Below are 23306 nucleotides of genomic sequence, written 5' to 3' on the forward strand. Positions count from 1 at the left end.
AGTTGTCTTCACTAAACCAAATGAATTAAATGAGATTAATATAAATAAGTCCATAATATGAACTGACACTTTTTAGAGAGTAAATCTGTTGTATGTTCTTGAAAACTCTGAAGCTTCACAGAGCAGTAAAATAATCTGCTAGTGACTCACCGATAATAATAACCAGGAGGCCTTTTCTCAAAATAAATTCAGGTATTTTGTCCAGACAGTGGTCTCTGCAGGACATTTTCAACATGGGTTATTACAGTCTAAAGTGCTACATTCATATTCAGACAATACGTCGGTTTACTTTGTTTTACTACAGATATTTCTTATTTGACACAGACCCCTGTGTCCGTCAGCTTGTCTTTGGTGTCGGTGAGATCGGCTGCCAGGCTGCCTACATCATGAGCCAAAAGTAATTAAAGTATATTATTAGAGAAAAGCAGGAAAGCTTAATAAAATATATTCATTTAACTTTAGCTTAAAAAGTTGGAAGAAATAAATTAATGCATTTCTTCCTCCTGCTGCTGATGTTTTTATCTGGACCAGTTTGGAGCGGATCTTAGAGTCACCATGTTTTACTCTCTGTTTTAATTTGACCTGTTGATAAATTGGTTCCTTTGTTCTTGTTCCTTCAGTCATTTAGAGACAGAAATGTGAGCTTAGAGATATTTTTAAACTCTTAAAATCATTTGTGTTTTCTTCAGGGGTTCTGATTATTTCAAAATGCCAAGAACTGAAATAAGACTGATCTAACCAAAATAAGAAACTAACATTAAATAATTATGAAACTAGAATCAAAGTAAACTAAAAAAACAACCTAATATCCTAACAGTGTGCACTTATTTGTCTCTTTGATAGCTTACGTCCACCAGGCTGGTTTGGTGGGGTAACATTAAAAGAGACCACACAAGGATGTTCTGACTTCAAGGAAAATGACTTTAGTAAACTATACTAAAGAAATAAAACCTGGAAAAAGAACAAAGAAAGAAATGAAGGAAGGAACTTCATTGTTTCTCAGTGATTCATAATTTCTTTTTCAGAAGTAATCTGTAATCTGAATGATCACCAGAACCTGAAGAAAAAAAACAAAATGACACTTCCAGAATTTGAAAGTTTACTATTTAATTGTATTAAAAAGCCGGCCGCAAAAAATTACAACATACAGGTCCAACTTTTCAAGTTAATGTCATCTGTACAACACTTTCCAACGCAGTTGGAAATTTCACAACATAATGCAGTTTTTTGTCCTTGTGGTTCCTGAGAAATAATACAAAGGGGTCAAAAACAGAATCTCCTCTCACTGTCATACTTAAAACAAGTCTTGTGGGTTTTTTTCTTCTGTTTTCTTCTGTTCTGAGCTGTTTCTTTCTTTATTTGATGTTTTTAGCGCCACCCTTTGGATTTTCAACACTGGTGTCATTACAATCAGGCCTTCATGTTTATATTCACAGAGACCACTAGAGGGCAGTCACAGACAACAATGCGGTCAAGCATACAGCAGAGCAAACTAAACTTAGTCTCAATTGTAAAGTTAACATACGGATATTTTTTTCCCCTTTTGCGTTCCCTCGCAATAATGTACTGATCAGTTCATGCGGCTCAAATGAATATTGTAAGCTTTTTTTACGGTGGGCATCGTACTTTCTGCTGTTACATAAGGTTTTTCTGTGTATGCTAATATCTCGTTGTGAAATATCTGAAGTTTTGTATCTTTTACTTTACGATAAAAATGCACCACAAACCTAAACAGAAACTGTAGAAAAGAAAGAAAATAATACGTTCAAACTATTTGGACTATTTCTGAGTTATTATCACGGGATATTAAGTCATCTGACAGTTTTGATTGTGTTTTTGTGTGTGCGTGCGTGTGCGTGTGTGTGTGTGTTGGTCTGAATGGTTTTAAGTTTTCAAGTGCATTTCCATCTAAACCTGACACAAACAGACATAAACACGCAGTGAATAAATCGATTTTCAATCAGTTTTTTTTTTTTTTTTTTTTTTTTTTTTTTTGCACCAAAGGGTTGATAATGAACAGGTTTTCACTGAGGCTCCTCAAATGTTTATATATTTGAAATTTTAAATCAACATTTGTGACTGTATACAAAGTAGACTAGGAAATATTGCAGTAAGCATATTGCCAAGTAATGCAAAAGAAACATTTTTCCCTATGTCCCCTAGGGGGCTCCGTACTAACACACTCCCAACATTAGATTGGGTCCTTTTCACAGACCCATTGAAAAGAAGCAGAACATTTCAGGTCATTCCATAACACATTATCATAAGTCCTGATATGCACACAGTCCTCTTCCCCCCACCGTGGGTCTCCACCACCATTATCAGGCTGTTTGGTCGCCCAGTATTTGGTAAGTCTGCAAACAAGAAAACAATTTCACACCTTATCTTTAGCATTTTAAAATGATAAGAACTTTGACATTCTAAGCTCATCAGGGGGCCATGGAGCCATTTGGTAAAGTCCTTTTTTTGTCCATTAAAGTGGCAGTATTATGTATTTTTCAGGCAAAATTTCATCAAGAATTTAATTTAAAAAAAAAATGATTTTCTAACTTTGATTATCTGCCCCTCCAAACATCTCTGCACAGCCATGCTCCACAGCAACAACAAAAACAGACATCAACACCACTACTGATGTTTCACTGAGACCCTTACAAAGCTGCTGTTTGCTTCCAATTTTAGCATCAGATTTAGGAAGCTGCTGAAGGGAAATTCCACCTCATTTTTTATTACCTTAATCTGCTCTAGTTTAAAAGTTACTGTACATGAACACTTCAAACCTGGACTCACTACTGTAGGTAACGTTAAATTAAATAAAACCATTGAGTAACAAAACAATACTTTAGAAATTCATCTCTTTTTACAAGCATAGTCACATATAAAGCAATATTTTAATGTTTCCAGATGTTAAAAATGATCAATTGAAAGTGCACTGTGTTATAGACTGGCCTATAATCTTAAATTTGTCACAACTTTGTAAACTTAGCTACTGGCTGAGACAAACCAGCTGCTCCTCCATCTACCAGGTAACATTACCTACTGGAGGTTAACAGTAATGAAGAAGGATTGATGGAGGAGTTCTTCATTTTTCTAAGAGTATATTGATTTTATACTGTGATGTTGCTGTTGTAAAGATCAACGTTGCTGCTGTGGAAAAACATTTTCAACAATTTCTATCAAGACAGTAACAGTAAAGTGAAGCAATAACAGCAAAGGAGATTGAAAATGTAAAATAATAATAATAAAAAAACATTCACACAGACCCTTGTATACTTAATTTTTTTTTCTCTTTGGCTCTTAAGAGCCAAACCCCTGAAACAGCTAAAGGCAACACATGATCTTTGTGAATCCTAAATACCAACTGTTTTGAAGCAGCAGAACAGGAGCTCTTGCCATCAGCAATGAATAAGGAAAAAAGTGGAAAACTCACAGCTGGGACAGCGGAGTGCCATCGACCCACATCCAGGATCCCTCAGTTTCTTTATCATTCAAACCAATCCATGTTTCTTTATTGGTGAACGTAGAAAGAAATTTCTGTCAATAGAAAAAGATGTAATGCAACATATCACGACAAAAGCCAAAGTAAAAAATATTTTTGTTCTATTAAAGGTTTCAGAATTTATTCACCTACTAATTAAAACATTTTTTCTAAATAATACAACTAATCCCTCTTTATCTTTAACTGTTTGTATCTCTTTAAGGCCAGTTCTACACTTCTTCGTTGTACGGAAGAAAAATAAATACAAAAACAGCTAAAATCTTCATCTTTTTTCACAGTCTCAGTGTGTGGTCTAAAGAAATGGAATGAAATAAAATATTCTTCGTATGACTCCCCCTAGTGGTCTGGAGCACTTCTGTTTTGTGGAGCGAGTTTGCAGTTGTTTTTGCTATTTTCAGCGGTTCTCTACGGCACGGAGTCCCTAAGGCGACATTGAGACAAAGAAGACAAAAAAAAAGCTATCCTGACTTACTTTTTTGAGATCCTGAGAAACTTTTTTGAAAAATTGTGCATTCCGTTTTTGGGTGAAAAGGATGTTTGTTGAGTTTCTGCAATGCCGGTAGAGGTGGTGCGGTTTAAACGAGAGACACAGAGGATGATTGACAACGTTTCCTAACGACATCTAAAGATGTCCCAGATGAGAATATTATGGTAAGAGACAAATCCGTGTATGGTTCAAGACGAGCTTTTATTTTGTTGTTAATTCAACGGGACCTTATGGCGGAACCGGAAATGAAGACCTGAACTCCCGGTACATACCTTTTTCAGTTACCAGTAGTGGCGGTAATATACACATGGCGACGCAAAGCATAACTGATTTCAGAGTGTATTTCCTCTCTCAAAAAGTTCGATAATCAATGCAGAAAACTGTTCAAGTGCAGCCATTGCCTATTATTTAGGAATGGTTTGTTTTTATGCCGTCTTCATCCACTGTAAGTGATTCTTCTTTGGCGACTTACTTCATTTCCAGTATCGCTACTAAAACAACAACCGTATTTTATTTTTGTTTAGATGGCAAAGCAAAACTCAAACTTTGTTGATTTTCTATTTATTCGATTTTGCATTTTTTTAGATTTAGGTTTTAAAAACGGAAAAGCAAAAAAAAAAAAAACATGCTTGTTTTGTTTTTGCAATCTTATTTTGAAACGAAAAAACCAATGAACGAACCATACACGGATTGAGACACAAAGATGAAGTTGCAAAAAAACAAAGTTGAAGTTAGATGCAGCGTCTAAGTCGGGAAATTGCTAAAGGGCAATTCCACCTAATTTTTCATTGTCTTTCATCTACTCTAGTTAAAAAACTACAACACCTAAAACCTGGACTAGATTATTCTGCTCTAATAGCAGAATATTTAAAACCAAGTTGTGAAACTTTAATAAAGGCGATTTCAGGACTTTGCTTGCATCTGGACCACATGAGTTTATCTTTATGTGATATTAATTTGTTTGAAATCTGTAGGGGACGGAGTCTTTTTCATGACTGTGCCGTTTAAAATTAAAATGTTCACGTTAAAGTATTAGAATTTTTTCGGATGCATTTTCAGTGTGTGAAGTATTTCTGAGAAAGATTTAAAAGTGAACATATTTAAAACAGCAATATGCATCACACAGGCATGTTGTATCTGTAACAGTATAATAGATTAATGATGTCTGTGGTCTGTATAAAAAGGTTAGCGCCAATAAGGAAGCATCTTTCACAATATTCATATTATAGTATGAAAGAAAAATATTAATCTAATTTACAAACATAACTGAATAATCTCTCACTAAAAGACAGCATCACCTGTTCATCATCGTCGTTTATCACCACCAGATCTCCTCCTCTGGTCCTGCAGTCCGCTCTGCCTTCATCCCAGGAGCCAGACGATGTAGAGAGGAAATAACAAGAACAGCTGAACATCCTCCATCCTGCAGGACAGGTTTTCTCTAAAAGATAAAAGAATATCTTTTTTTAAACACTGCTTACTAATTATGACAGTAATAGGAAGTCAACTTTGCTTAATCACCCATTTGTCAAGTCATTAAAACTGGAACAATAAACAGATTATTTGGAGGATCCAGTAACAGTTAAAAAGACATAAAATACCAGCAGATGGAAAAGAAGGCAATAAGTGAAACCCTGCAGGAAGGAACTAAAGCCTGCATTATAAAGATCTGTCTTTATAAAATAAGGTTTTCTCACAAACTCCTAAAGACTTACTTTTCTTCAACAAACTCTGGAGCCGGCTCATCTCATTAGACATTTCCGTGAGGGTTGCGTTCAGACGGTCTCTTTCTTCGGTCATGTCAGAAAGCCGGTCATTGCTGACCTGGAGACGATCCGTCAGTCTGCTCATCTCGTTAGACATTTCCGTGAGGGTTGCGTTCAGACGGTCTCTTTCTTCGGTCATGTCAGAAAGCCGGTCATTGCTGACCTGGAGACGATCCGTCAGCTTGTCTTTGGTGTCGGTGAGATCGGCTGCCAGGCTGCCTACATCATGAGCTAAAAGTAATTAAAGTATATTATTAGAGAAAAGCAGAAAAGCTTAATAAGAACTATTCATTTAACTTTAGCTTTAAAAGTTGGTTGTAAAGCTGAGAATAGTTAAACCACTCTAGATTTTGATGACAGAATAATTTCTGCCTTTAAAAATAAAGAACAAGTTGATGAGAGTTAAACATATGACAACAAAACTCACAGAAAACACCAAGGCTGATGAGTCCAATCAGCAGGAAAACATTCAGGATCCCCAGAGAGATGATAACACCCACATAGAGCCTCTTCTTGGATCTGCCAGAACCTTCACAAAGGAAATCCATTTCAATGACATTCATTTCTACCACATAACAACAAAATATATGCATGCTTCTCTTTCTCGTGTTGTTCTTACCTTCATTTTTTGTAACGGGAATTTGGCAGACCGTTTTCACAGGATCAACGTTCATATAGATTTCCTCCATTGCTTTGACAGATGCTGAACTTTTGGTTGAATCTGCAGCAAAACCAGAAGTTTATGCGTATTGTGAAACTGAGTTTGACATGAGCAGGAAGTTACAAGTTCTGAGAAAGAAAAGTATTTTTTTAGAGTTAAATTTAGTCATGCAAGACTGTAGACTAGTGTGAGGAGTTAACACCTACCAGCCAGAGAGATACTGAGTAGTTTCAAAAATATCCTTAATTTATTTTAACAAAGGTTAAAAAACAATATTTCAACAAATGATGACTTGGACCAAAAACAGAGGTCAACATAACAGACTTCAACTCGGGTAGTAACTCAAAGAACTCAAGCACAACATGAGACAGGAAACACATTTGCATATAAAGACAGTCCACTAGAAAAGTTCTGATTAATTACAATTACAGTTACAATTTGTTGTTACAGTTTATATTTCTTTCAAAATATCTCTAGAAATGTCAGGCCATTCCTCTTGTCATAAAAATATATTGATATGAAAGTGTTTAGTCCAGGTGAAAAGCAGAGAAAGTTTCCTGAAGCAACTTGGCATTTTATTTTTATCCAGGTCACTCCCTCTCGTAAGCGACAGCTGTGGGGCGAGGAGTGTCACATAGGATATCCTTTTAATATTTTAATATGAAAATTGCATCAGAGAAAGGAAGTGAGACTTGTTTGACTCTCCCATTGTTTCTCTCCGTCGATCACAGTGTTTGCTTGTCAGCTGTACTACAACTGTTTGACCAAAATGTGGTGCAGCTTGGTGTGATGGTTTGAAAGGAAACCATCGTGAGGATGGAGGGTGGAGTTTGCTCTGGCTGCAGCCTGCTGAGAAAGTTCATCCTCTGCAGAGAGTTGTTGAATTAACACTCCATAAACTGTTTTTACTTATCAAATCCACAAAGTGTGTTGACAATAAGTAGCATATTGTTTACGCCACATCAGCTAAACACATTTCCATCATTACTTCTCCTGAGTCCCACTCTTGTCGAATTGTTGATGAAGTGCATGAGTTGTTCATTGCTGAGTTTAGCAATGCATCATGTGGAGTAGACGAAGTAGATTAAAGAGCAAAGGACCGAGCACAAGTCCTTGAGGAACCCCCAAACTGAAAGTAACACTTCAATCACACAGCTTCCTTAAAATGCATTGCCACATAGATATTTTCAAGCTGAAGACCAGACTGTTGCAGGACTGGCAGAGATAGATGTGACTCAGAGAGTTGGAGGAGAGACACAACGTTTTAAGCAGCCTATTAACTTAAGATTGTGTGAGGTGCGTTTATAACTCATACTGTAGGCGGATCACGTCATTTCCTTGATTCACCGTTAGAATTTTATTTAAAGAAATTTTAATGTTTTTCCCATTTAAAGCAGAGGTGTGCTGGAGCTTAAAAGCGTAAAAATACAAATGATGTACTGTAATGTCAGGACGGCGGTGATAGGAGTTTACAGGTGCTGGTCATAAAATTAGAATATTGTGATAAAGTTCATTATTTTCCATAATGTCATGATAAAAATTAAATTGTCATATATTTTAGATTCATTGCACACCAACTGAAATATTTCAGGTCTTTTATTGTCTTAATTTTGATGATTTTGGCAAACAGCTCATGAAAACCCAAACTCCCTGTCTCAAAAAATTAGAATATTATGAAAAGGTTCTCTGAACGAGCAATAAAAATAATCATCTGAATCAACAAAGTAACTCTAAACACCTAAAAAAGATTCCTGAGGCCTTTAAAAACTCCCAGCCTGGTTCATTACTCAAAACCGCCATCATGGGTCAGACTGCTGACCTGACTGCTGTCCAGAAGGCCATCACTGACATCCTCAAGCAAGAGGGTGAGAAACGGAAAGAAATTTCTGAACGAATCGGCTGTTTGCAGAGTGTTATATCAAGGCACCTCAGTGGGAAGTCAGTAGGAAGGAAAAAGTGTGGCAGAAAACGCTACACAACGAGAAGAGGTGACCGGACCCTGAGGAAGATTGTGGAGAAGGGCCGATTCCAGACCTTAGGGGAAGCAGTGGACTGAGTCTGGAGTAGAAACATCCAGAGCCACTGTGCACAGGCGTGTGCAGGAAATGGGCTACCGGTGCCGCATTCCCCAGGTCAAAGGTCAAGCCACTTTTCAACCAGAAACAGCGGCAGAAGCGCCTGACCTGGGCTACAGAGAAGCAGCACTTTGGACCACTGTTGTTCAGTGGTCCAAAGTACTTTTTTCAGATGAAAGCAAACTTTGCATGTCATTCGGAAATCAAAGTGCCAGACTCTGGAGGAAGACTGGGGAGAAGGAAATGCCAAAATGCCAGAAGTCCAGTGTCAAGTACCCACAGTCAGTGATGGTCTGGGTGCCATGTCAGCTGCTGGTGTTGGTCCACTGGGTTTTATCAAGGGCAGGATCAATGCAGCAGCTATCAGAAGATTTTGGAGCACTTCATGCTTCCATCTGCTGAAAAGTTTTATGGAGATGAAAATTTAATTTGGTCTGGAATCGGCCCTTCTCCACAATCTTCCTCAGGGTCCGGTCACCTCTTCTCGTTGTGCAGCGTTTTCTGCCACACTTTTTCCTTCCTACTGACTTCCCACTGAGGTGCCTTGATATAACACTCTGCAAACAGCCGATTCGTTCAGAAATTTCTTTCTGTTTCTCACCCTCTTGCTTGAGGATGTCAGTGATGGCCTTCTGGACAGCAGTCAGGTCAGCAGTCTGACCCATGATTGCGGTTTTGAGTAACGAACCAGGCTGGGAGTTTTTAAAGGCCTCAGGAATCTTTTTCAGGTGTTTAGAGTTACTTTGTTGATTCAGATGATTATTTTTATTGCTCGTTCAGAGAACCTTTTCATAATATTCTAATTTTTTGAGACAGGGATTTTGGGTTTTCATGAGCTGTTTGCCAAAATCATCAAAATTAAAACAATAAAAGACCTGAAATATTTCAGTTGGTGTGCAATGAATCTAAAATATATGACAATTTAATTTTTATCATGACATTATGGAAAATAATGAACTTTATCACAATATTCTAATTTTATGACCAGCACCTGTATATGCAAAACATTTTCCACCACGAGGTTTGGAGAATCACTCTGCTCAATAAAATATACTAGACCATCTCAGATTAATCATTACTCATATTTTTTTAAATGAGTAACACATTAAGAAATAAACTATAACTTCATAATTATTTATGTTTCATGTGTTTATGATTGTCAGTCTCAGTTGTGTTTGTGTTCACTTTATTTTTCTTTAGTGTGACACCCAAAGATGATCACTGGACCTCATTCAGACTTTAAAAACCTCCTGCTCAGCATCCTTTAAGAAACATTTAACAAAATGAATTCAAACTCAAATATTTTGAATATGATGCATTAAATTAAAACTCAAGGGTTAAACACAGTGGGTCTGAAGTAGTGATTGGTGAATAGCAGCAGCTACAGGATTGATGGCGCCCTCTAGTGGTGAATCTGCAGCTCCACAAACAGGAGCAGATCCACAACACTCCTCATTCGCAGCAAAAGTACATGTACAGTTTGAACAGTTCACCTAAAGACTTGCTAAATAAATAAAATCCCAACTTGACGGGTCGTCATTGTAGTTCCTGCTTACACACACACCAGATTCTTGAGATTATTCTTAAAAATGACAGTAGAGACACAGACAGCTCTTTTAATGGTCAGGTCTAAGTTAGAAATTACACAAAAAAATGCTGAAAAAATAGAGACAGCCAAAATATACTAAGTTGGAGTGAAAATGCCATATATTAGCAAATATTCCAACACATTTTCTCCAAAACTACCATCTCCTGGGTGACAATGTGAAACAAGCACATGGCCAGTTAGTTCATGCGTTTCTTTAAATCTTTTACATTTCAAAATGAAGGGTCCTTAAATGATTTGCCATGTCTTCTATGATGTGCTGGGTAGACGTCTGGCCTTATAATCCAGTGATGCGAGTTTGAGTGGAGTGGCGAACCTACATACTTAAGAAGTAGCCTATATGTAAGACAAGGGTTGCAGTACAAGTCAATCCTGATCTGCAAATGGAGAATAACGCATGAAAAAGACTGTATGAAAGACGTTGATGCATCGTAACTAAACACATCGTTTTATCATAACACTAAAAGATTTTATCAGGTGACTGCAGTGGAGGACAAAAAGGCCTCAATGTTAAAGCAGATGCTTGTATTTTCCAAACATTAAACTGTATCCTTTTCACAGGCCCAATAAAATGAATCATTGCATCTACGATCGTTCCAAGATCCCCATCATGTATGCACAGTCCTCTTCTCCCCACTGTGGGTCTCCGCCACCATTATCAGGCTGTCCGGACCACCAGAATTTGGCAAGTCTGGAAACAAGAGGATAATTTTGTTAACATCATAATGAAATAATGCAAAGTTTTAATCTTTAACTTCTGATGTCCCACAGTAGAAATGGATGCATTTGGTTTTGGATCCTAGAAGAGAAAGAAATGGTTTTTGACATTTACCATTAACTTCCTATATTTTAAATACAGTTTCTCTACTTTTGAGAGCGGCGTTCAAAGTAACTGCAGCGTGTTATTAAAAGAAAAAGCGAGTAAAGGTCAATATGTCAACAATGCCTTCATTTTCATACATACAAATTCACTGGTAACACTTCAGTCTATAGCAAAATGTATAACATTTTTCATTGATTACCTGAAAATAAGGAAAAGCATTAGGCTGGGTCTACAATTTTCTGCACACACTTTAAATCCTGAAGCTGGTGAAGATTGTTAATCACTGAAAGAGTTTTGTTGAGTAACCAATAATTTTTAGAACTGCTTCACGTCTGTATCGTTGTTTTTTCACTCCTCTGACTGACTGTGGTCCAGCTGCTTATGTATGTGTGTCTATGCTGTGTGCTGAAGGCTAGGCTGGTCAGATAAACAGAGTGGATGCAGCGCGGATGAGGAGGATTTAAAAAAAATCACTAGCAATGCTCTGACGGAGAATCATCAACCTCCCTGGTTATCACACTTGTGTTTTAACGGTCACACTTTTACCATATGCTGCAGTTTCTGTCTCACACTGCTGATAATTATGGCATTATTTTTGAGCCACCAATCTGAATGTGCAGTGAGACTGATGTTAGCGCATATATCTATGAAAACAAATAGTTTTTGATGCATGAGTTTAAATCTCACACACACTCGCTCAAAACTGTAGTCAGTTTCTCCTTCACTTCTTTCTGCATTTATCCCTCTACAATCAAATGTTAAAGTCCTCTGTTCTTCTGCTAAATACATGAAATGAGACATTTTACTCAGATTTTCAGAGAGAAATGCAATAAAAGTGACAACCTTTAAAAAACATTAAAACCTGCACCCCTTTTAGGACTTCAGTTAAATGTCGTTTAACTGTGATTCTAACCTTCTGGGACTTTAGTCAAAAACGCCATTTGACAAGGACTCCAACCTCTAGGTTTTTAGTTGAAACGCCGTCAACTGGGACTCTAACCCTCTGGGCTTCTTTCCCAGAGGGTTAGAGTCCTTAGACTTTTAGTCAAAACACCGTTTGACAAGGACTCTAAACCTCCAGATTTTTATTCAAAATGCTATGTACTGAGTTAATCCTAGATACAGGGCATGTAAAGACAAACTGCAGTCTGGGTTAGACAGAATAAGAACATTATCTGCACATAAACATATTTCTATGTTCTACTTCCTTAACAGAAATACTAGACATGGTTCTCTGAAATCAGTGAGGTAATCCTCAAATATGAATAAATTCGTTAATATTACAACTACTAAACCCCCAACTGACACAGTCTGCATGCATTTTTCTGCATGAAGTGGTGATTTTCTTTTGCTTTACTTGTTCACTGGAATATGAAATGCCCCATTCAGTATCATCTGACATGCATCAGTTTTCATATCACTACATACTCCAGCAGATGGCGCTCTCTGATCTCTGTCAAACTGAAATAATTTGAATACTTCCTCTGTCATGTTGCTTTTCCTTGCAAATTACACTCTCTTTATTTCACATAAAGCTGAGTACCTGAAGCATTAAATCACACAGACAGACACCTGTTAATACTGCAGGTGGGTTACTGTGCACAAATCGCCTCTTTATTTTTGACATTGGAAATTGTAATAAACAGTGAACAGGCAGAAAATAGAATTTATTGTAAAATTTAAATTCATTGTAACTAGAAGCAGGACTATTAAAGCACTTTATAAAAGCTTTATCTTTAGATAGGGAATACTTAAAACTCAAGAATAAAATCAAAAACATTATACATGCAGACCTTTTTTTCAAACAGCCAGTTTCAGCACTTTTTCACAGATCCAGTGTTTAGCAGCATCACATGAAAAATCGTTCCAAGACGCTTTGCCGTCCTTATTGACATGTACACAGTCCTCCTCACCCCATCTTCCACTTGCTCCTCCATTATCAGGCTGAGAGCCCAGCCAGTTCCTGTTAAAATTGTGACAAACAGAATTAGACCTCGTTTCATACGTCGCGACAACAGACACAAACATACAGCTGAGATTGTGCTTTAAAGCACAGAAATAAAACTACATGTCTGTGTTTGTCCCTATCAGCACTGAATCAAATAATTAATCACTTACTTGAACTCTGGGGAGGCTCCATCAACCCATTTCCAGGAGCCCTCAGTTTCTTTATCATTTAAACCAATCCAAGCTTCCTGCTTGATGAGTGCAGCAAGGAATGTCTGTCAAATAAGGCACAAAACTATGTAACGTGTTTGAAACCTTTAGGAATTTATGCCAAATGGAACCTTAAAAGTGTAAATTCAAGCTGGGAAGACTCAAATCAACTCGCCGGCCTCTTCCATTACCACGCCCACGCTTCAATCAACAAGCACTGGCGCTCAGCCACTCCAGCCAATCTCCTCGCAAGAGTTCCTTCAAAAGCACCAACAAAGCCGGGCTCTTCAGCTTTCAGCCGCGCTTTGACCCACCTCCTCCCCATCTCCACCTTCGTCCAGATGAGCACCTCCGTGTTCCCTCCTTCCTAGACTTTTCTCCACCACCAGTGTCCGGGCCCAGGGGATAAGACTACCCTGAGCTCCGGCCCTAGCCGATCACCAAATCGCTTGATGATGCTCAGCACGAACGTCTTCAGCCGGGCCCGAGAGCCGAAAAAAGAACGCAGTCTAATAAATCCTTTTAACTGATGTTTTTTCTCCATGTGAGTTTCTCCAGATTGAAATACTGTCTACAAATAAGTCTATGTGGACCATATGAGCAAAAAATCAATTATTTCAACAAAAAAAATGCATTTTTTTCCCCACATTTTCCCCCCTTTTAATTTATTTATTTTTACTGTAATTGGACCAAATGACTGGCTCTAAAAAGTATCGACTCAGAATACAAACATAGCTACGGTGCACTTTCAGATTTCAGTTGCAAAGAAATGAGCAAACCATGCATCACTTCACTAACACTTCATAGTCATGTGCTACTTTGTGTCAATGACACCAACACCCAGAATTACACCCTGACATTTATGCTCTAACAGGACAAAAAAATTGAACATTCAAGAGGTGTGAATGCTTGCATTACTTTTTTTTCCCCTAATAGAAGAGCATATGACGTAACATTAAAGATTTAAGAAACTTAAGGACTTATTTTGCACACAAATAAAATGTATCTGACTAATAAAGAGAACGCAGCACCTTCTCTTCTGCGTTGTTCATCACTAGCAGATCTGCTCCTCTGCGAATGCAGTCCCTCCTGCCTTCATCCCAGGAACCGGCTTCGTTAGAGAAATAGTAACAGGAAACGCCGGGCATTATCCATCCTGCGGGACATGTTGACTCTAAAAGAATAAAAAACAAACAGAGTTTTCTATTGTATCGAGAGGCCTGACAGTCTTTCAATAACACGAATGGCTAAAATTTCATAATATGCTAAAAAAAAAAATCTGTATTTCGTGTCCGTTCTATTTAATACTGACCAAATAAACAGAAAATGTGGTTTTGTCACCTTTCTAAACTGCAACACAGGGAGCTATTAGGGCACTGAATAGAAATAGAAAGTTGTTAATTCATAGATGTTTTTAATAGAGCCGACTCTTCTCCGTCATGCAGCTCGGCTGAATGAAGGTGATTCTTAAGGAGTTTGTCAGGTGTTTATATTTCAAAACAGAATCGGATAAAATGCATTTTGCATCCCACACCGGACTTTGTTTGGACCGTTTTTCTTTCCCGTTCTGGTTTGACTCCACCATCTTCATTCCTGCGTCACCTGATCTAGAGAAACTCATCCATGCGTTTATCTTTAGCCGCATTGATTACTGCAACAGCGTCTTCACAGGTCTGACTAATAAATCAATCAAACAGCTGCAGCTGATCCAGAACGCTGCTGCTCGCGTTCTCACCAAAACCAGGAAGATAGAGCACATAACACCAGTTTAAAGTCCCTACACTGGCTCCCTGTAGCTCAGAGAATAGACTTTAAAATACTGTTGTTAGTTTATAAATCACTGAACGGTTTAGCACCACAATTCATTAAAGATCTGTTATTGCTGTACCAACCGTCTAGACCCGTCAGATCTTCTGGTTCTGGTTCTGCTCTGCATCCCCAGAACCAAACGAGGAGAAGCAGCATTCAGTTTCTATGCACCACAAATTTGGAATAAACTTCCAGAAAACTGTAATACAGCTGAAACACTGGGTGCCTTTAAATCTCAACTTAAAACCTGTTTAGAGTTGCTTATGGCTAAATTAGGGTTAGAGTGTGGGTTTTGATGTCTTTGATGTTTTTAATGTTTTTATCTTTACTTTTTATCTATTTATGTAAAAGTGGCGAGTGATTGTCATTGCGCGCTCAGTAAAAGCCTGTAAATTCTAGACTCTAACAGGTAAAAATAGTGCCCAAAAATCCGAGTAGGACAGCAAAGTCCTAGCGCAAAAATTTGCGTGACAGGTGGACGGAGCCTGGTGCTGCAAGGAGACCTTGTCCTGTTAGGCAACGGGGCCTGGATAATACCCGTGTTAAACGGACGGCGGAGTCCGGCGACGACAGGCGCTTAAATTCCGTAACAAAAGTACGTTTTTATCTTTTCTTTTTAAAAAAATATTTTCTCTTTCTCTTTCTTACTGTTTATTCAATGTCACATGCTGTTTTTATTTTGTTTTTTAATTATGTAAAGCGAAATGTGCTATACAAATAAAATTTGATTGATTGATTGAATGATCTGACTCTACTTCAGTGACCAGACTATCGGCGATGTCAGTGTTACTTTTGTTACTTTGTGACGAGTCACACTGACATCAGACCACTTTTTCAGGAACGAGTAATCTAACGCATTGCTAATTCAAATCTAGTAATCAGATTAAAGTTTCTTACCCAAATCACCGCGCGTTGCTAATTTCTTTTGGAATTTTATTTTATTTCCTCTACGCGTCTTAGGGGAGTGATCGCCATTTCTATGTGACAGCATCAGCTGATCGCTGCGACATAAATGTAAACAATGACAAAACAAATCCCAAAATTTGTCTGGCAACCAGGTAGTTTTAGTCAGGCTCTCCCTGTCCATCATTTTCCAGATGACCTGTCCCCATGTGTCTTTGTTAATGTCAAGGTAATATATCTGCTGTGAGACTACAACACTAAAACCAGGCCTAAGCAGACGTCGATTGGAACTCAATTAGATCTTATAAATCATTAATCGACAATTCCTCTTCGGAAAATTGTTCCCATCACCAATCAGCCTCGGCGTCCAGTACCAGAACACGATCATGAAAGAAGTGAAGCTGTCTGGACGAACCTCGAAGCTTCATCAGCTCTTGAGTAATTGCAGTGAGGTTGGCATTCAGCTGGTCTCTCTCCTCAGTCAGAGATGACAACCTGTTATTGTCGTCCTGCTGACACTCGGTCTGATTGCCGCTGGCGCTGAGACCTGCTGCCATATCACCTGTGTTATGATCTACAGACAGCAGAATATGTTGCTTTAAAAAAAACAAAAAACATACATGTAGTAAATTTGAGCACACATAATATTTAAGCTAAAGTCCCACATTATGTCATTCTGGAAGACAGTTTAAGGAAATTAGCACACAACCAGTACAAAGAAAGACATGCTGCAGGCCAGGGACTGACTTTGGTATGACATTAACCTCTTTCAAAACAAAAACAAAAAAAGAAGCTTCTGCTACTGACGCGATGCTTTCTGACTTTTTCCAAGAAAGTTTTGCAGCGTGTCCTTTCAGCTCTCACTTATCAGAAATGTTCAAACTGGAAACAAGCTGTTCTTCCGTTGTAAACTTTCACATCTTAAATAGTTTTTACTACTGAATTGGTGAAATATGCCATTTCAAGAAGTAGTTATTTTGACTAGATTTAATCAAAAGAGGCTGAAGAAATCCAAAAGACAGCAGCAAAAGGTTCATAACTAGGATAAAGACAGTCGGAGGATAAACCAAAGGCAGTCAGACTCACAGTAAACACCAAGGACGACCAGTCCAGCCAGGAGGGAAACATTAAGGAGCCCAAAAGCAATAATAATACCTAAATAGAGCCTCTTCTCAGAGCTGCTTGAACCTTAGCAAAGATAAAAAAAAAATACACATGATTCTACTGAAAAATAATGACTAAACACATTTGTTTCTGTGGATTATGTCATACTTACCTGGGTAATTTGGTGCAGGAATTTGGGGAACAGGTTTGACACGTTGAACATTAACATATATATTCTCCATTGCTTGAAAAGGGAACTGAATATTTTATTTCCAGCCAGATCTGCAACCAGCAGCCAAACTGAATACAATGAGAGTGTGATTGGAGCACCGTGGGACAACACGGTGTTAGAATCAAAGTTTGAGGAAGTAAGTCGCACAGAGTAAAAGTCTGCACTAAAACTTTACCACCTATTTTAAGCGGCTCTAAGCTGTTCACCAACAAACGCAGTAGGTGTGAAAAAGACAAAAAAAATTTTACTGACAAGACCGAAGTGCATCAGCACAAAGAGTGTGTGTGTCTGGTTTTGAGATGTGTGAACTCTGGGCTGTTCACATTTAATTCACACAAGTCGTGAACTGAGACGAAGATGTGGTGAACTACTAAAAAAGGATTTACATGAAAGCAAATTACTTGAAAATAAGTGTGTTTATCTGGTAGAGTTTGTGCAGACAGAGGATGGCACCGTCACCGAAGAAGAAAAATGCGACCCAACCCTTTTTTTTTTGCCAAAGTGCAAAAAAAAAAACTCAGTCTGAATGGCCCAGTGTCGATCTTTTCACTACATGTTGGACCTGCATTTCATTTAACAAATGGGTCTATGTTGAAAAAAATATTTATGCCCAATCAATTGATAGGAGGAAGGCCCAGTTTCACACCCGTCTCTCCACCCACAATGGGTCCGGTACAACTAAGGACATATGTGGTAAAGATTTGAGAGAGCACAGAGACTTTGAAAGAGAGCAGAAGTTTTGAGAGCAAAGAGATGAAATGCCACCATAAGGACATGGAGGCAGAGGCAAGGAGAGGATGAGAATCGGTTAATAAAAATAATTATTTTAGCCAGAGCAGCTTATTTAGCCAAACTGTTTTTGTTTGTTAAATATCATTGAGGGGCACAGACAGTCCTCCAGACAAACACCTAGAAATGTTAAAAAAAGAGAGAGAAAACAAATGAATTGAAAATGTCCAACTTTTTCAAACATTTTGGAGGCCAGTGTTGGAGAAAGTATTCCTGTAAGCTAAACATGTTTGTAAAGTTATTGAAGATAAAGGTACAGATGGGTTTTTTAAAGCAGTGTGAATGGGTAACATTCAAAACACTGATTTTGTTGATTATTGGAAATGGAAGAAAATGCATCAGACAGAAGCATTATTGCATATGACATAGAAATACATATTTTTATTGAACAATCCTGAAAAAGCATTATTATATAAATGCAAGAGTTGCATTCAAAATTCAAAAATAACACCAGCAGATATTGATATTGCTACAACATGCATCCGTTTAATGCCACTAAACAGACGGATCAGAGCATAGGAGACATCATAACTGATTGCATAATGAATGTTAGATTGTTGGAAATGATTTTTAAAAACTAATCATATTAATAGATTAATAGTTCAAATATTTTTACTTAAACATTTCCACCAATTGCTGATTTTTCTACCAGTGATGTTTAGTTTTTTAAATGGGTCAAGTTTCGTAAGGAATGTTTCTGATTATTAACATATACATGTACATACAAAATTAAACAATATGCTTGAAAAAGCCACTTCAAGCTGCGTCTATTTAATAACAGATCATAATGCCATATTGGTCTGTGTTATAAAGCAGTTAAAATGCTTGTTTAGATGATCTGTGTCATTTCTTTTTCACAGATCCAGTGCAGAGACTGAGAACATTGAAGGTCGTTCCACAAGTCATCAGTTCTGATGTGTGCACAGTCTTCCTCTACAGCTCCAGAGCCTGTACCGCCGTTATCAGGCTGATTCTTCCCCCAGAACCTGAACATTAAAGAAAAGAGAATCACCGTAATCACCTTATGTTATGAAGGAATAAAAACAAAGGAATTACTTTAGGGACACGCAGCATAAATAACAAAATACCTTTGTGTCTCCACCTAAAATCGTCTCAGTGTGGACAGACTCTAAGTCTTGGATGCGGTTGCTCGACCACAGAGAACCATTTCATGAAGCTACATGCTTCTGAGCTAATCTGAAGCTAATCAACATCGTCTTTTTGCATAGATGTTTGTCCCCACACATCTAAAGTATACTACTTTAGCTCATTCGTGTTGATTGTTGAACTAATTACTGGGGTTAATTCTTGGCTTTGTTAAAACTTTGCTCAGGAGTAAGATTTAAAGCTCTCAGTCTTAAACAACATGCTTGATTTGAAGCATATTTCTATCTCTGTCCAGTCTATTCTTATGGACTAAGAAAAATAAAGAGGGTAATAATCCGAAAATAAATATTAATAAAAATTTACACATTTTTTATTGTCTTCGTGCGTCAAATATTCCTCAAAACAGAAGCCAAAGTGTAAACTAAGAAAAATCCATATTTTTTAACGTTCAACACTGAACCACAAAAGAAATAAAGGAATAAAACTTACGTCAGAGACGGAGAAGATCCATCAACCCACTGCCAGGTACCCTCAGTTTGTTTGTCATTCAAACCAATCCAAACTGAATCCTCAGTGTACGAAGCCACAAAGTTCTGCCAAATGTACAACAAATACATTTAGTTTGAACTACATTACATTACATGCAGTTTAGTGGTGAGCGTTTAAATGCATAAATGGTACCTTTTCCCATCCTTTCGTTTATAAATATTACGAACTATACTACTTATGCAAAGTAGGCATTTGTATTTTCTTTTATTTTTTACCTCACTCAATCTTATCTGCTTCTAAAACTAAGCAAAGATATTGAAAATGTTTTTTTGTTTTTTGGGGGTGCAGGGGTTTTACATATAAAATGTAGGTTTCATTCATCTCTAAATGTGTTTCAACAAATCTTAGATCAGGGTGGATTAATCATGTCCACCTTAGATTAGGCTACATATTTTAGATTTTTATCTGCAGTTGATAAAAATTCCTTAAAAACTGTGAATCACAGGAAGAGACGATTCCTCAACAACTAAAACAGGAAACATTTTTCTGAGCTAGAGCCAAAATTCATTCAACTGGCCAAATACATTACGGGCATGCAAAGTTTGAATGCATACCACTTGAAATATGAAGTACTTGCAAGAATTGCTTCCAAGCATCCATTACAATATTGCAAACACTGATATTGTGATGGCAACTAAGCATTTAACTGTGCAGCTCCAGAAACAATCGAATAATCACTAAACATTTTTTTTCTGTAGCTCTTCACAACATCAAAACGTGGAAGACCACGGAACAACACAAAGTGTCATAAGAAAAAAAAAAGTTTCCCAGTAACAGAACCCAGTACCTGTTCTTCTGCGCTGTTTATCACCACCAGATGGGCGTTCTTCTTCACACAGTATTCTCTGGCTGTATCCCAGGAACCGTATCCATACACAAGATAACAAGAACCGTAGAACCTCGTCCATCCTGCAGGACATCCCTCCTCTAAAAGAAACATCCAAAATTAGTCATTTCTCTCCATTTCTGACCAATATCAAATGCTGACAATAGTAAGTATGTAAAACCCTCTAAAATGTTTTTCCACATTTTTATAATGAGGTATTTGTGTGTGAGTAATTAGTTAATTAGCAATGAGGCTGTAACATAACAAAACGTCAAAAAGGTGAAGCTCTGGTAATATTTTTTAGATGCAGCATTACATCAATAAAGACATTTTCTCAAACTTTTATTACATGGTTTTAGTGACAAATTTCACATTAAGTAAAAAAAAAAGATCAATTGCTGGGTTTCAGACTTTTTTTCCCTCTGAGATTCTGCTTAGAAAATGAGGTTATGAAGTTACATCCTCCTGCTGCTTTCTGTTTTTAAAATGGTTAACGGTTACTGTGGGCAAATCCAGCAAGGACCAAGTGAAAAACTCCATCTCTAACACAGAGTGACCTGTGCACCGGAAGCAGGCTATGTGGAAAAAAAATGCGGAAGTGCTAAAACGGAAGTCCGTGGCATATACCCCATTGTTACCTTGGGTAAGTTTCGCAAGCACCTAGAGTAAAATGCCATTTTCTATACACCGGAAACGACCGAGCCGCTTTTCCTCGAACCGGAAACTGACGTGCAAAGAGCCCTAAACAGGCATTCCCACAAGCAGCAGAGGACTTACTTTGTCTAAGCCTGCTCAGCTCTTCATTCATGTCAGTGAGGTTGGCATTCAGTCGGTCTTTCTCTTGAGTCATCGAAGAAAGCTTGATGGAGAAATCCGCCTCCAAATTGCCAGTTTGATGACCTAAGATGAACAAACATTCATAATGAACTCAAAGTTTCAACACACGTAAGTGATATGGTGCTGTGTTTTCTTGTTCAGTACTCATGTTCACAATGAAACACACTTCTTTTCGTCGAATAGCTGTGTTCACTTTATTGCTAATTTACAGGTGCCGCTTCTTCTTCAGCACAGTGCTGCCTACACAAAAGAACTCGCTCTCAGTGCCCCCAGTGGATAACTGGAGTACAACATGCACATACATAATAGTAAACAGAACAAGGATACAGAAATTGCAGCTTTCAAAACAAATCAGAAAACATGAACACATAGCACCAAACAACTCAAAGACAAATTAAGATGAGAACACATATGGCTATGCATAATGGTGCCAAAAATGGAAATATGTTTGTGTGACAATGACTGTACTTTTGTGGGGGAAACTTTTCTATTGGCTTTGATTGCCTAGGATCATCTAAGTCTGTGTCTTCACTTCTTCACTTAGCTTGAGGCAAGTTATAAAACTTTCAATACACCTCAGCGTCATTATGAGAATCTCATACTGGTCTATGCTGACTGTAGGCTATCCCTGTTGGTGAGGTCTGCAGCCTGGAATCTGCACATCACGTTTTCTGCTTTAAAAATAAGTTTACATTGTTATGTTTGAGGAAGACGAGTTTGATATGAAAGGGAAGCAGTACAGACTTTATTCTGTTTATATGAAGACAGTTAAGAATGAAGGCATTGATTTTGGAGAACCAGACTCACTGCGGATAAGAACGTAGATCAGTCCAGCCAGCAGGAAAGTAGTGAGGAGCCCCAGTATGATGATAACACCGACATAAACTCTCTTTTTAGAGTTTTCTAAACCTTAACAAAAAAGAAATGGGAATCAAACACAATTTGACATTTAACATTGGCTGAAAAAAACAAAACCATATATCCACCTTGCTCTTTTCTCCAATCATTATTTTCTCCTAGGGTCATTGGTGTACCTTTAGGGAAAACTTCAATGGATTCATTGGCGTAGATGTTCTCCATTGTCTGGATGGATGTTGCTCCTGTGCTTGACTGTCAGATCTGCAGAAATAGCATTCAGGAAAAAGGCATCCAGTGATACCTCTTATCATTTGAGGAAGTCAGACGTCAGAGGTGACCATGTCTTTTCTCTGGTAAAGTTTCACAATGCATAAACAGCTATTGTGTTTCCTTAAAGGAAACGTATCACTTAAAAATGCATATTGTTTTTACCGTAGAGGTCAGTTGAAATGGTGAGATAAAATTATAAACAGGAATATCTACACATCTATAATATTTCAATTAATTTTTTAAATCTAGTTGAGTCTAAATATTTTTATAAATGTCTTCCATCTGTCTTGAAAAAATGCAGCAAATATGTGAACAAAAAATCTAACCTAAACACTTTGCTGAGAAATTTATTTTTGCATCTTCAGTACATTTATAGTACCAATCTCCAGCTGTTGAGCACATTGATAAAAATGATCTGCCTGAAAAACTCACACTTGATAACTTTTGCACAAAGGTTTGCTGCTTCTGTGTGTTTGCTTATTTCTGGCACTCTCACTGCGTTTGATGACAGAGGAAGTGCATCACTGCCACTAATTAATCCGCTAACGATGCGGATTAACTTTCAATTCCTGCACTCTCAATTCCCCTCAGAATTTGATGATTTTTTATTTTTATTCCGGAAAATGTATGTGTGCTTCTTCTTCTGCTTTATTTTGGGCCCCACAGCCGCAGATTGTGGGAAAGTGATATGCACATTTTCAAATGTTACAACTACTTTTGGCATTCATGCTTTGCTTCTTTTTCAACCAGTTATAGTTTCAAAATACTTTTTATATATATAAAAAAAACTTTCTTACACATTGTATATTCTTCCATTGGATTTAATTTAATGTATAATTTGTGTCAGCTTCATTATTTAGCTGGATTATTTTCTATTCCAATGTGACAATCTGGTTGCCTTTACCAGACTCTTTTTGTTGCAGGTACATTTGGTCATTGCTGCTTCTTTTC

At 37.6% G+C, this 23306-nt stretch overlaps 3 protein-coding genes across 4 annotated transcripts; all 3 read right to left on the reverse strand.

The window, feature by feature from the left end:
* Nucleotides 1–1090: 1090 nt before the first annotated feature.
* Nucleotides 1091–6541, reverse strand: LOC148160399 (uncharacterized). Its single transcript, XM_088010681.1, has 6 exons — nt 6369–6541; nt 6177–6278; nt 5699–5980; nt 5282–5424; nt 3428–3531; nt 1091–2354 (listed from the first exon to the last, which is right to left on the reverse strand). Exons 1-6 carry the CDS (start codon nt 6436–6438, stop codon nt 2192–2194), a joined length of 864 nt encoding a protein of 287 aa, XP_087866807.1. The 5' UTR covers nt 6439–6541; the 3' UTR covers nt 1091–2191.
* Nucleotides 6542–12406: 5865 nt separating this feature from the next.
* Nucleotides 12407–17366, reverse strand: LOC106925605 (C-type lectin domain family 10 member A-like). Of its 2 annotated transcripts, XM_015000052.2 has the most exons (6): nt 17060–17366; nt 16870–16971; nt 16199–16357; nt 14103–14245; nt 13033–13136; nt 12407–12877 (listed from the first exon to the last, which is right to left on the reverse strand). In XM_015000052.2, the coding sequence occupies exons 1-6, from the start codon at nt 17127–17129 to the stop codon at nt 12715–12717; spliced, it is 741 nt and encodes a 246-aa protein (XP_014855538.2). In that variant the 5' UTR covers nt 17130–17366; the 3' UTR covers nt 12407–12714. The 2 variants fall into 2 exon arrangements, with proteins under 2 accessions (XP_014855538.2, XP_087866812.1); XM_088010686.1 differs by lacking the exon at nt 16870–16971 and having other exon boundaries at nt 17060–17363.
* An 893-nt stretch (nt 17367–18259) lies between these two features.
* LOC106925604 (CD209 antigen-like protein C) lies at nt 18260–22337 on the reverse strand. The gene is made up of 6 exons (XM_088003876.1): nt 22214–22337; nt 22035–22136; nt 21168–21290; nt 20352–20491; nt 19505–19608; nt 18260–18894 (listed from the first exon to the last, which is right to left on the reverse strand). Exons 1-6 carry the CDS (start codon nt 22305–22307, stop codon nt 18738–18740), a joined length of 720 nt encoding a protein of 239 aa, XP_087860002.1. The 5' UTR covers nt 22308–22337; the 3' UTR covers nt 18260–18737.
* Between the last annotated feature and the right edge of the window lie 969 nt (nt 22338–23306).

Source organism: Poecilia mexicana, unplaced genomic scaffold (assembly GCF_051168715.1).
Source record: "Poecilia mexicana isolate PSO_F unplaced genomic scaffold, ASM5116871v1 scaffold_2, whole genome shotgun sequence".
NCBI classification, from domain to species: Eukaryota; Metazoa; Chordata; class Actinopteri; order Cyprinodontiformes; family Poeciliidae; genus Poecilia; species Poecilia mexicana.

Excerpts from the sequence above, each read along its gene's own strand:
- LOC148160399 (XM_088010681.1), bottom strand. The coding sequence starts at position 6,438 with ATGGAGGAAATCTATATGAACGTTGATCCTGTGAAAACGGTCTGCCAA. Across the intron at positions 5,981-6,176 it reads CATCAGCCTTGGTGTTTTCT|CTCATGATGTAGGCAGCCTG; the intron begins GTGAGTTTTGTT and ends AATTACTTTTAG. Across the intron at positions 5,425-5,698 it reads CCAGAGTTTGTTGAAGAAAA|AGAAAACCTGTCCTGCAGGA; the intron begins GTAAGTCTTTAG and ends TTTATCTTTTAG.
- LOC106925605 (XM_015000052.2), bottom strand. The coding sequence starts at position 17,129 with ATGGAGAATATATATGTTAATGTTCAACGTGTCAAACCTGTTCCCCAA. Across the intron at positions 16,358-16,869 it reads GGTCGTCCTTGGTGTTTACT|ATCATAACACAGGTGATATG; the intron begins GTGAGTCTGACT and ends TGCTGTCTGTAG. Across the intron at positions 14,246-16,198 it reads AGAGCTGATGAAGCTTCGAG|AGTCAACATGTCCCGCAGGA; the intron begins GTTCGTCCAGAC and ends TTATTCTTTTAG.
- LOC106925604 (XM_088003876.1), bottom strand. The coding sequence starts at position 22,307 with ATGGAGAACATCTACGCCAATGAATCCATTGAAGTTTTCCCTAAAGGT. Across the intron at positions 21,291-22,034 it reads GATCTACGTTCTTATCCGCA|GTCATCAAACTGGCAATTTG; the intron begins GTGAGTCTGGTT and ends TGTTCATCTTAG. Across the intron at positions 18,895-19,504 it reads GGATCTTCTCCGTCTCTGAC|GTTCTGGGGGAAGAATCAGC; the intron begins GTAAGTTTTATT and ends TTTAATGTTCAG.